The 12,853-nt window shown below is 38.4% G+C and overlaps 1 protein-coding gene across 1 annotated transcript; it reads right to left on the bottom strand.

The window, feature by feature from the left end:
- Positions 1 to 10,343: 10,343 nt before the first annotated feature.
- LOC107795420 (transcription factor TCP20-like) lies at positions 10,344 to 12,623 on the bottom strand. Its single transcript, XM_016618054.2, has one exon. It carries the CDS (start codon positions 12,310 to 12,312, stop codon positions 11,410 to 11,412), a length of 903 nt encoding a protein of 300 aa, XP_016473540.1. The 5' UTR covers positions 12,313 to 12,623; the 3' UTR covers positions 10,344 to 11,409.
- Positions 12,624 to 12,853: the final 230 nt, after the last annotated feature.

Raw genomic sequence — 12,853 nt, 5'->3', positions numbered from 1 at the left:
AATGAGGATGAGAAAAGAAGAAATCAGGCGTCCACCTGGAGAATGAGGATGAAGAAAAGAAGAAGTCAGGCGTCCACATGGATAATGAGGATGAAGAAAAGAAGAAGTCAGGCGTCCACCTGGAAAATGAGGATGAAGAATAAAAGAAATCAGGCGTCCACCTGGAGAATGAGGATGAGAATTAAAGAAGTCAGGCGTCCACCTGGAGAATGAGGATGAAGAATTAAAGAAGTCAGGCATCCACCTGGAGAATGAGGACGAAGAATTAAAGAAGTCAGGCGTCCACCTGGAGAATGAGGACAAAGAAAAGAAGAAGTCAGGCATCCACCTGGAGAATGAGGATGAAGAATAAAAGAAATTAGGCGTCCACCTGGAGAATGAGGATGAGAATTAAAGAAGTCAGGCGTCCACCTGGAGAATGAGGATGAGGAAAGAAGAAGTCAGGCGTCCACCTGGAGAATGAGGATGAAGAAAAGAAGTCAGGCGTCCGCCTGGAGAATGAGGATGAGGAAAGAAGAAGTCAGGCGTCCACCTGGAGAATGAGGATGAAGAAAAGAAGAAGTCTGGTGTCCACCTGGAAAATGAAGATGAAGAAAAGAAAGAAGTCAGGCGTCCACCTGGAGAACGAGGATGAAGAAGTTAAAAAGAAGTCAGGCGTCCACCTAGAGAATGAGGATGAAGAAAGAAAAGAAACGGTCAAGGCACCCACCTGGAGAACGAGGGAATACAATTGAAGTGTTGAAATCAAAAGCCCGCTCATATGATAAAGGAGCACATCTAAAATCAATAAAGCAGAGGAGTCCAACAAAATCCCCAGCAAGAAACAACGAGAGTCCCAAAAGAAAATACGGGACACAATGAAAAGGAATACGGAATAAGCCAAATGCCCAAGAGTCACCAAGATATCAAGACAACAAGAAACGCAAGGGCATAACCTAGATAAGATTTTTTATAATTCCTGTACCATAATCTAGTTTAGTTTTTGTATTACCTTTGAAGTAAGGTGTAATAAGGAGGTCAGAAAGCAGTAAAAACAGCACGAGGCAGTAGTAACATCACGGTCCCACGGCAGTCCCAGCTACCCAAAACTTCCCGAACTACATTGACCTGATTCCTTTATAGCCAAGGATATGTAGGAAACCTTTGAAGCAGAGGTTCGGTCAAATCTTTCAAAAAATGCTTCCCACGGAGTATTTGAACGGGCAAAAATCGCTCGTGTCTGCTCACTTTATCTTTGCACGAAAACTCTTCGAGTTTCCGCACAAAGAGGGGCAGCTGTGAGCACGTAATTTTTTGCCTTACGAAAACTACTCCAAAATAAATCAAAAAAAATAAAATAAATTTCTTTTACTGTATAATTTTTGAAATTGCGTGGTGTTAAATATTTGTGTTATGTCCGTAAGTGTTTACTTTGTCATAATAAAATGAAAATTAAAATAAAATACATGTTGCATGCATATAGGATTTAATTATGTATTTGAAAGATAATTTAAATAAAATCACCAAAATATGCATTTTTGTTCTATTTTTTTTATTCCACTGTGTGATTAATGTTTCATCTACGCGTTAATGGTTATTAAAAGATAGTTAATATTATTGTAATGATAATTTTGTTTTTATAATTTTTGATTAGGATTTTATTAATTAATAATGAAATTAGAAAAAAAAAATATATACAAGTTGTAAAAAAATTGGACCTGGATTAAAATCCAGGCCCAAATCAATTTACCCCCCCCCCCCCACAGCCCAATCCAAACAACCCAGGCATCCGGTCCAAATCAAACGAGTCAAAACGACATTGTTTGATTGTGGTTTATCAGGGATCGTTGGATCAAAGCCAACCAACGGCTGAGATCCCATGAACTTTAACCCATGTCCATTACCCGACCCAGTGCCCCGATTCAGCCCGACCCCAGCAGGAAACCAAACGACACCGTTTGGTTAAGTGAATAAATCCTGACCACTCATCCTACTAGATCTAACGGTCAGCATTAACCCACCCCGTCCCTATATAAGCCCAATATCCTTACCCCGGCCCCCTAGCTAAACACCCCCTCCTCTCCTGTTCATCATCTTCCTGAACCAAACCCCTAACCCTAGCCGCCCTTATTCCCTACCGCCTGAAACCCGGCGGCATCAACGCCGCCGGTCACCACCTTAACAACCCAGAACCCCCTGAACACCCTCTATCTAAATATGTTAGCCGCTTGGCTCGAATCTTCCTGAAGGTTCTCGAATCTTCATTTGAAGATTCGAGCCAAACTTAGATCTAAACCTAACAGCCCCAAATCGACACCATAGCTTCCCCTAACCACCCTAAGTATGGATCTGTAGTTTGTTTGGCTCGAATCGTTTCCGAGCTTTTCGAATCTTCTTTTGAGGATTCGGACCAAACAAGAACAAACTCAGATCTGTTCTAAACTGACACCAAATGACCTCTAGGCTACCCTCACCCTTGTGTCATATTTGGTCCCCTTCGAATTTACCCAGAAATGTTCGGATTTAAAATCCAAGATCTGAAAACCTAAATTTTCCAATCTTGGAATTTTTTTTTTCTCAATTCAAACGAAGGGTTGAGGTTTAATCGACCTTAGTCGAAGTATTTTCAGTTGAAAATACTTCGACTAAGGTCTGCTTGATTTCAAAAAGTCCAAATCCAAGTTGAGTTTGAGTCCGGTTAAATTTAAAGATTCAGAGGTATGTTTTTCTATTTCCTTTTTGTATTCTATATGTTTGTTTCAGTAACCTGTGTAATGTTGCATATTTTTGTTTAATTCCGTGATTCTGCCTCCTACCTATCTATTTGATCTGAATGTGAATTGTTTCTGTTGGTTGTGACTAATTACAATGTGTGTAATCGACTCGATTAAGTTCGTCGATTAGTTATATTATAGAATTCTGTTTCTGAAAATGCTGTTTGAAATAATCTGTTTATCAGTTGTTTGTTGACAATTGTTGTAAATAATCAGTTTGACTAATACTCGTTAATTAAATCAGCTTTGTTTGAAATTCAATAAGATGATGTTGATTTCTTAGCATTAAGTTTCAGGCAGTGTCAATATACTGACCATGCCCCTGCACTTATGCTAAATTCAATTTTCAATTCAGATTTTTGTTCTGTTAAGTGCTGTGTATTGTTAATACGTTTGTATACAAGTTCAGTGTTCAATTTGAATTTAGTTTTGTCCATTAGCTATTAGACATTGGGTGTGGGATCAATTAGCTATCATTGAAAAGACAAAATGTTTGTTTTGATTTAGGAATTGGTTCTTAGCTGCTAAACAGTTTAATTCAGATAAACCTGTTAAGATTTAGGCAGTCTTTGGTCTGGGCAGTAAAGACTGTAATTACAGTAGGATTTTCAAGGGTATTTCTGGGATAGAAACAGTAGGGTAATGTGCTAATAGTAGTGGGCTGAAAGTGGAAAGTTAATGGTTATTGTTTAGAGTGATAATGGGAAACAAAGGGTAATGGGTTGCTGAAAATCAGGGAAAAGTTAGCCTAATGGGATTTAAAGTGGAAAAAATAGATTTTTAATGGAAATTTTCTGTTTTTAAAAAAAGATAAAAGGGGTCCGGGCAGCACTTAAAAAGGGGGGGACAGACCTGTATAAGATAGAGGGAATTGGGACTGATTTAGAGGAGTTTTCAGACAGATTTGGAAGGAGATTTAGAGAGAGATTTTTAAGGGAGATACAAAGAGTGAACAGATAAAAGAGAAGAAAATCAAGCAAAAACAGAAATATGAAAAGGAAGATAGAAAGAAAGGAAAACAGAAACATTAAAACAGAATTCTACATCGGAAGTTAGTATTGAAGCTGATTCTGTGTTTTGAAATTGAAAGCTTTTCAGTCTGCTTTGTTCTAAGTCCCAAAATCAGAAACATTATTTTTGTATTAAATCTGTCCGGATTTGTTCGACCTCTTTGTTCAGTTTAAAAATCTGAAATTTCTTAAAAGTACTGTCACTGTGCATCTGGGTTCCTCGAGTCTTATTATTGCTCAAATCTGTGGAAATACTGTTGTTCTGCTGATTTTTGTTACTGCTGCTACTGCTGAAATTCACTTCTTCTACCTTCATTTTCAGGTATATATCTCTTAAATTCTATGTTGGAAAGAGATTCAACATGACAAATAAATAAAGTTTGAATTGTAATACTGTCTTCTATTCATTTGAGTTCTTTAGTTAAAAATTTCAGCTTTGGTTTCATGTTGGTTAACCAGTAGTGAGTTCGACTCAATGGCTACAAGTTAATTGTCTTATTTTGAAATTCATATAAAACTTTGTAATAATGTTATCCATGTCAAAATTTCATTAGTTTAGTTATCTTTGAGTTGGGAAAATAGGAAGCATGGTAGAAAGTTGGCTTTTATTTACACTTTATGGTATTGTTAGCTAGGTATAGTATAATATGGAAATATCAAGGAAAGATACGCTATTGGTTTATTTTGTTAGTAAGTTAGTTGTTGTTTAAAGCTAGATGATGTTGGTTGCAATCTGCTATCTTTTGGCACAAACCTTGGTTATGTTATAATCAATAGTTGAAAGACGCGTTAGTATAATCCGCTATGTTCACGATGTCAAATATGATGAGTAATATTGAATGCAATATCTTTTTATTAAGTCAACAGGAAGATTTGTTCTCTTTCTTAATAATAAAGGGCCTAGAAACTTATACAATGTGAAAGATAATGCTTAGCAATAATTCATATAGATTGAGAATCAAATGGGTTTGATTATAATATATCTATCCCAACTCAATCATAAGCATAATTAATTAAAATAATTTCGCCTATTAGATTAAAAACAAGTATATGAGAATAAGTTGAGATGTACATGCACAGATTGCAACACTTTAAATCAATGGTAAGTAAAAATAGAATTTGCACTAAATAAAAATAATGAAAATTCTTGGAAAATATTTCCTCCCTTTATGAATCATTCATTTTCAGTTTCATATGCAATTTATTCTTTGGCATATATATATATGTCATATTTGTTAAAAAAAATAGTATTAATCATATTTTTATTCTGTTCTTTGAATTTGAATAGTTGGAATGAATATAATTTATACTCGGAAATTATAATCGATGGGCAACCTTTAATAGATTGTGAATTCTTTTCAAAGAATTTATAGGCCTCTAAAATGGGAGTTCTCATGATTTTCACATAAAAAAATATATGAATATAATAAACAATTTGTGGAAAATCCCTAATACCATTACAAGTATTTTGCGCAATTAGGGATGCGTTCGCGTACCCTGATTATATTTTTAAAAGCAAATTCGGATTATGAGTACGCGCAATTTCGAGCGAATATTTAAGAAAAGGATTTTTCCAAAGGCGTTAAAACAATTTCATAAAAAACCCGAGATGTGCGGTTCACTATTTAAGAAAAACAAATTTTCTTGATTCGACACAATTTCGAAAAATGATGGTTTAATAAATATATTATCAAAAGTTATCGTGTATACGTACGCGTGACACAATTCCGCATTTTTAAATTTATAACACGAATATACGTACGCGTAATTCGATTCAAAGAAGGGTCTTTAATCACAATAAGTATAAGCGGTAGTAAAATTACGTGATAAAAATATATTTAATAAAAATCGAGATAATTAAGCCAATAATAAAAACAGTTAAGCGACCGTACTAGAACCACGGAATTCGGAAATGCCTAACACCTTCTTCCGGATTAACAGAATTCCTTACTCAGGATTTCCGGTTCGCAGAATAAATAACAGAGTCATATTCTCCTCGATTCAGGGATTAAAACCAGTGACTTGGGACGCCCTAAAATTCCCAGGTGGCGACTCTGAAATTAAATAAATCCCGTTCGACTGTCCTTCAATTGGAGAAAACTCCCCCACGCGCCCCCGCGGGCGCGGTAAAAAGGAGGTGCGACAGTGTCCTGTTTGCGAGCATATACCACATTTGCGCGCATAAACGGTGTCACTAACATCAATTTGGTTCCGTATACGTGTTCTCTTCTTCACCTGTCTTTTACGCAAATAGGACTTCTTACACACTATTTTAAATGGTTCCGGAGGCCAATAATGCTCAACACCCACTGGCTGCAACTGACCACTATATGTGTTTAGGTACTTGGAAACACTATATTGTTGATCAACATAGTTGGTCTCCGCATAACCAACACGTTGAAAACACTTGATGGCATGTGAGCAAGGCATGTGGTAGATGGACCATTTCCCGCAGGAGCATAACCTTGCTGATTCATTTAGGGTATGTACATTATTACCCCGATTATTATGGATAGCGGTGCGAACTTCAAAAACACCTCTTTCGTTATCATACTGCAAAAATGAATGTCAATGTGCTCGCCGTCTGTATTTCTCAAATCTCTGCATCGGCAATGGCATAGATTCAACACCCCTCTCCATCAATTCCGTTGCAGTTGCAGACCGTTCAACAAACCTCTCCGCCATCTACTTGAACGACATCCGTACCATGGCTGTGACGGGCAATCCTCTTGCTGACTTCAATAACCCGTTGAAGGACTCTGACACGTTTGTAGTAAGAATTCCCCATCGTCTGCCACCATCCGCATGCAACGTCCACTTTTCAGGGTCATGTCGCATTAACCAACGATAGGCTGCTTCGTCTTCTTGCTTGATAGAATCCATATGCCTCCGGAATTTATGCTGTTGGTGGTCTGTTGCTGCCATCCACATCAAATCATGTAGATCCTTGTTGGGATGTGCCTTCTGGAAATTGGCCTTAAAGTGCCTCACACAGTAACGGTGGTATGCATAAGGTTCTTGCCATGCAGGCAAGTTCTCCACAGAACTTAATATACCACCGTGCCGATCAGATATTAGACAAATACCTGAACGCTGTTTGACAACGTGCTCTTTCAGGTGGTTCAAAAACAGCGTCCACGTCTCCGTGCTTTCATTGGCACAAACAACAAAAGCTAGAGGAAATATCTGTCTATTAGCATCCACTGCCATGGCTATCAATAGCTTGATATCGTACTTTCCATTACATGAGTTTTGTCTATGGATATTACGGGCCGGCAATGCGAAAAATCATCAATTGCTCGCTTAAACGCCCAGAACACGTAATTGAATATGTATTCTGGTGTTCCCGAACTCTACTCAAGCTTCCATTCAACAACTGTCCCGAGGTTAAAGTGCTGCAGTGCGGCCATGTACTTTGGCAGAGATGCAAATGACTTATCCCAATTACCGTACACAATTTCAAACGCTCGTTTGCGCCCGAGAAATGCCTTTCTTTTCATAATGGTATGGCCATATTCCTGGTGGACTGATGTAATGCACTCTTTGATTGTATACCTTATGGATGCTTCGAAGTGCGGAATAAGTACAAGAGAAATCAAGTCAATATCCAAGTTGAAGTGATTCTCGTTGAATGTGTCCATTTCGCATGTGTGAGTGGGAATGTATTTACCCACTTTCCATATACCTGTCTTCTTCTTGGTCGCACGCAACATCCAATTACATGGCCAAAACCACCTGCGGCAAACAACCTTGTATACCATCGGACTTGACTCCCATACCTGCATCTCACGACACTCTTTTACGTTGTTCATTTTACAAGCCCTTCTTAAGCGCGCTTTATCGGGAAAAAGCATCCCCTTTGCAAGCACCGTTGGTCTAGACCCATCTCACATTGCTGTTCGGATTTCATCAAAATCCCTTGTGAGAGCTTCCACATCCGGCACGGTTGGCAAGTTATCAATGTAAGGAATCTCCCTTGAATGAAACGGCACTTGGGACTCGTACACTCTTCGTCTAGGGGGTCTCTCTACAAATCAGGTCCTTCCTCCTCATCCTACTCATCACCATCGTCACGAAAAAAAGGTGTCTCGCCTCCGCATTCATCGGCATTGTTATCGTAATCACTGTTCTGTTCCTCACTCTGTGCATCTGCTAGATCCCGATGTAATACGTCGTTTACGGTCAATTGAGTGAGTACGGGTGGTTCAACTTGCTCGTTTTCACTGCACAACCAACAAAAATATAAGCTACTGAATTAATAAATGCTTTCCATATGGCTATATCACTTCACTTACAAGACGTAATGTGATGAAATTCCATGATGGACGTTTTCAATTAGGTGATGACTACCGGATGGGCCACTTGTAAAATTCATATCCGGCCGGTACCCCCTATTAAATATATGAGTGTTAATACAAATTCAATACGCCAAAAATATACATAATTAACACAAATGAAAATTGAAGTTTACCACTCGTCTTGTGAATTATGGAAAGCAGAGTATAAATTATTTTCTCGCTGCTCATTCGCCGGCGGTGATAGGTTTAAATCAAGGAAAACTCTTTCATCCGGAACCTGTCTGGCAAAAACTGCTCCAGAATAACCACCCGATGACTGGGGGTTATCTCTACTTCGCACAACCTCGTTTTTTGGAACGACTTCAACCTTCACGTACATCTTCAACATTGTGATTACAAGAAATTTCCGGCATTCGTCCGGAGTCCTCAGAAAATCACTCAAAGTTTCATCATCGTCGATCTTAAACTCCGAGTAAAAAGCAACCCCTTGCGGAGTGACGGAATACGGATATCTTCCAGTTACTTTAAGTATCACTGAACGTTTCCTCACACTCATTTTTTTGCATAACAACGATATCAATTTATCGTACTCTATTGTAAGTGGCAATTTAACATGACACTGAGCAGGTAAACTGTAGCCCACAGAGTTATTCTCCATCACAACCTCACCCCCCCCCCCCCAATATAATAAAACTCTTATTCTACGCTCTTCAGACATAATGAAAAAATGTTGGAGAATTTAACAACAATAAACGTTTCAACAAGAGTTAAAATTTTTTTTGAATGAATTTCTATACAATCCTAACCTCTTTATATAGGAAATGGCTAGCCGGGATTTTTTTATATATATATATGTAGCGCCCAAAAAGTTGGCACTATATGTTTTTGAATTATTGAAGTCAGGAATTGTTGGTGGGGCCAGGAAAAAGGAGTATAGCGCCACAATACCTGGCGCTATATATAAAATGTATGTATAGCGCCAGGTATTGTGGCGCTATACCTGGGCGTGTCAGATTTTACAGTATAGCGCCACAATACCTGGCGCTATACATTAACGATGTCGTTACTGTTAATGTATAGCGCCAGGTATTGTGGCGCTATATATAAAAATGTAACTTTTTTTCCCCACCCATTTATGTATTTTGAGTCCAAAAGAACCACAATTGGGTTCCGGACTCCACCAGTTAGCATTTATGATTTCTCACCCCTCCAAGGAAAATATAGCCAAAATATGCCTGTCAATATGCACATTGTGAGACATTTATCAAAGAAATAATCACATTGTAGACTAAAGGCATTAGATATAGTAACATATCATGACTTTACAAAAAGGAAATTCATTTTCTTATGTTAGAAACACATATGTGTCACCAGCCTGAGAAATTGAGCACACTAATTACAGTGCCTCCTGGGAGAAAACTCAATTGAGCATGTCAAAAGAAAATTGTTATTAAACCTGCTTCACACCTCTGCAAGACGTAGCTAAAAAAGAGAATGTTGGAAGTTTGTTAATGGAGAAGATTTATCTATTTCATGACAAGAAGAGTAGATATAAAATGCCATGTGATAAGCTCATCATATTCAAGCCAAACCAAGGCAAAAAACCCTTTACATAATAGCCTTTTGATTAACAAGCCTTCCTATACTCAATCATAGTTGTAATAACAACATAAAAAAATAATCGACTCAGGGGCCACCCGCTGCACAAAGTATTCTGCGCTCACGCAGGATCCGGAGAAGGAGCGCACCCCAAGGGGTGTGATGTAGGCAGCCTACCTTGATGCAAGCATCCGTGGCTGATTTTACGCCCCGAACCCATGACCTATAGGCCACATGAAGACAACTTGACCGTCGTTCCAAGGCTCCCTTCAAGTTGACTCAAAGTACTTCAATTTTATCTTGAGAAAAATGCTCTGCAACTGGGGTTTAGTCCCTGAATGGGTGATGATCTTAAATCTGTTATATCCCTACTTGTTTGCTGGAAATGCATTTCGATTCCAACAACTCTTTTACGTTTTGGCCCCTTTAGAAACAGCATCTGTTTCGCTTACTCAAGGAACTGCTCCTAATCCACCATAGCAGCATGTAGAAGCAATTCGAAACATTGGCAGGACACATGTGAATAACAACAGGCAGAAACTTCTTGTTCTCATAAAATGCAATGATGATATAAAGATATCAAAATGAACTTCCATAAGTCAATATTTTTTCTCAAAAAGATGATACTGCATCTCAAGAATTGATACTTTCTGAAAACAAGTACTCCATAAACAATACTCCTATGAAGGGCAAAATGAATATCCACACACCAGATAGATTGCTTCCAGATTTCCAATACAGACCAACAACATCAAGCTCAATAAATGTCCATACAATACTCATCCATAAAGCTGCTTAAAGAAAAGCAAACACTAAAAATGTCAATAAAACGACAAGAATTTTGTTTTAGCACTATAGGTTGTATGGTGAGCACAACACAGTTCTGAAAGAAAATTTTCTGTTGTGAAGCGAAGTGTCAGTATGGAAACTCCATCAAAGCATCCCACCCTTAAAAGAAGGAATGCCAGCAATCAGATGTATAACACTTGGAGGAAAAGCAGCAATACAGTACCAAGTTCCCTTTTTTGTTTTCCAGTAGAAATTGGCAATCTGTTACTGCAGCTCATCAAGAAGATTGAACTGAATGCAGACTTCTATCAAAAAGAAGATTGAACTGAATGGAGGATTGTTTACTTCCTCATTTGATTCTTTTGACAGCATTTAAGAGTACTTATTCTGCATCTTACTCTTTCTTCCAGTGATGCCATGATTCCCGCCCCACATCCCAAATGTTTCTTACAGTTACATCCCCATTTTTGACAGCTCCATTTCCATTGACTTACTAGAATCCATTTATGGAGCTATCAATACACTTAAGGGCTAATTTTTCAGGCCACCAGCTGTCATAGCTGCAGTGCTGTGGTTTTCTTGATTTATGTGATGAATTGACCAAAGAAAAGAATGAAAATCTCTAACCCCCCACCTCAACCCCAAACCAGAAGAAACTAGAGCAGAGTTTTTAGGCTGGATATATTGAAATAGCAATTGACTGCCGGAAATCCCTTACTTGTACAAAAACAAAGAGGTGAATCTATCCAAAGCCTTATATACTAGTAGAAGAGAAAATTGCCCATGTTTATGTGATTACCATGTCTATTTCAGTAAATAAGATATAAGCACACAAACTCAGATATAAAGGGAAAATGAATAATGAAAAGTTGGCTTTTAACTTATAATTTATACAGCTCCTAAAAAAAATGAAAACTATTCACTGAAAACCTAGCTCAGGTCTTTTATCTGGAAGTTGTATTAGTGTCCTGATCCTTGAGAATCATCCTCGGGAGATAGATGCAGATGCTGATTTTGCTGGTGCTGCTGTTGATTGTGAATTCTAGCCTGGTATATCTGGCTCAAGGCTTGAGAGTTTAAAACCCCTATATGACCCCTATCTTGAGATAATCCAAGCTCCAAACCTGGCAATTGCTGGTTATTACTGGAACCCAGAATTGAAGTAAAACTCATAGGACTCATATTGGTGGCTGCAGGCAGATCAAATCCAGGAAAGCCAATCTTTTGTAGGTAATAATTGGAACTTTCACTACCCAAATTAGTGCTTGATCCTGGAGTCAATGCTGTCTGTAACCCGAAACTAGTGACAACAGGAGTAGGTCCGGGCCATATTCCTGCTGTGGCCAAATGGGGTCTTCCAAAATTCCCACACATCATTGGCCAACTGGTCCTACTACTACTACTACTACATATACTAGCGGACCCGACTATATTCGCTCCCAATTCATCCATTTTTTGATGCAAACCAGCGGATACAGAGGTCCCCTGTTGGGAAACAGAGGGGCCAGCGGCTGCTGCAGCTAAAGCCGAGGCAGGGATGGTTCCAGTACCAGTAGCGGCAAATATGGAGGGCTCGGCTTGCTGCAGCAGCCACTGGATTGTCTCTCCATCAGATTTATGACCTAATTCGCGGGTGAGTTGGAAAATCCTAGCAGCGCAAAGAGCAGGCATACGTATCCTCCTCCCTCTGCCTTCAACTTTTGTGTGCCTATCTTTTCTTTTAGGAACCAATTGCTGCTGCTTCTTGGTTTCATCTTCTTTTATCTGATCAGGAGCAGGCTTATTGTACTCAACCATAATATTGTTGTTGCTGTTGCTAATATTGATAGCGTTAGACTGCGCTGGCGGCTGCTTGGGATCCATGAACAAACTCGAGGGGTTTAACTATTTAAAAGATGTTTGTTTCCTAGTAAAAGGAAAAGGCAGATGTGTGTTGATATTTTCAGATGAGAAGAAGAAGGTAACCTCACAAAACAGACAAAAAAGAAAAAGAGAGGAAAGTCCCAATGTTCTGATCATTTCAGGAGGTTTTCACTGTCAGTCAGTGAATGACTCAAACTTTGCTCTTTCAATTCTTGCTCGTCCACTTCCTCGGTCAAATTCCATGGAAAGACGGCAATTTTGGTAATTTCTGTAGGTAAATATCAAGAATAATGTTTACTTATGCTATGCTTTTGTCTACTTCAATTATTAAAGTCCTAACGCGCATAACTACGTCGCATTATGATAGTTGACATTCTGCTATACTAATATTTAGTTACGTGGAATAATCAGAGGTGGATTCAGTATTTAAATTTGATAAATTTAACTTTCAAAATTTTTAGCATTGAACCTATTATATTTTTAATTTTAATAAATTTTTACATAAATTTTTTTGGCCCATATCAAAAGTTATGAATTCAAT

This window comes from Nicotiana tabacum, chromosome 3 (assembly GCF_000715075.1).
Source record: "Nicotiana tabacum cultivar K326 chromosome 3, ASM71507v2, whole genome shotgun sequence".
Taxonomy (NCBI): Eukaryota; Viridiplantae; Streptophyta; class Magnoliopsida; order Solanales; family Solanaceae; genus Nicotiana; species Nicotiana tabacum.
This window is presented reverse-complemented; position numbering and strand designations above follow the sequence as displayed.

Bases quoted from the DNA above. Each gene is read 5' to 3' on its own strand.
- LOC107795420 (XM_016618054.2), bottom strand. From the start codon at position 12,312: ATGGATCCCAAGCAGCCGCCAGCGCAGTCTAACGCTATCAATATTAGC.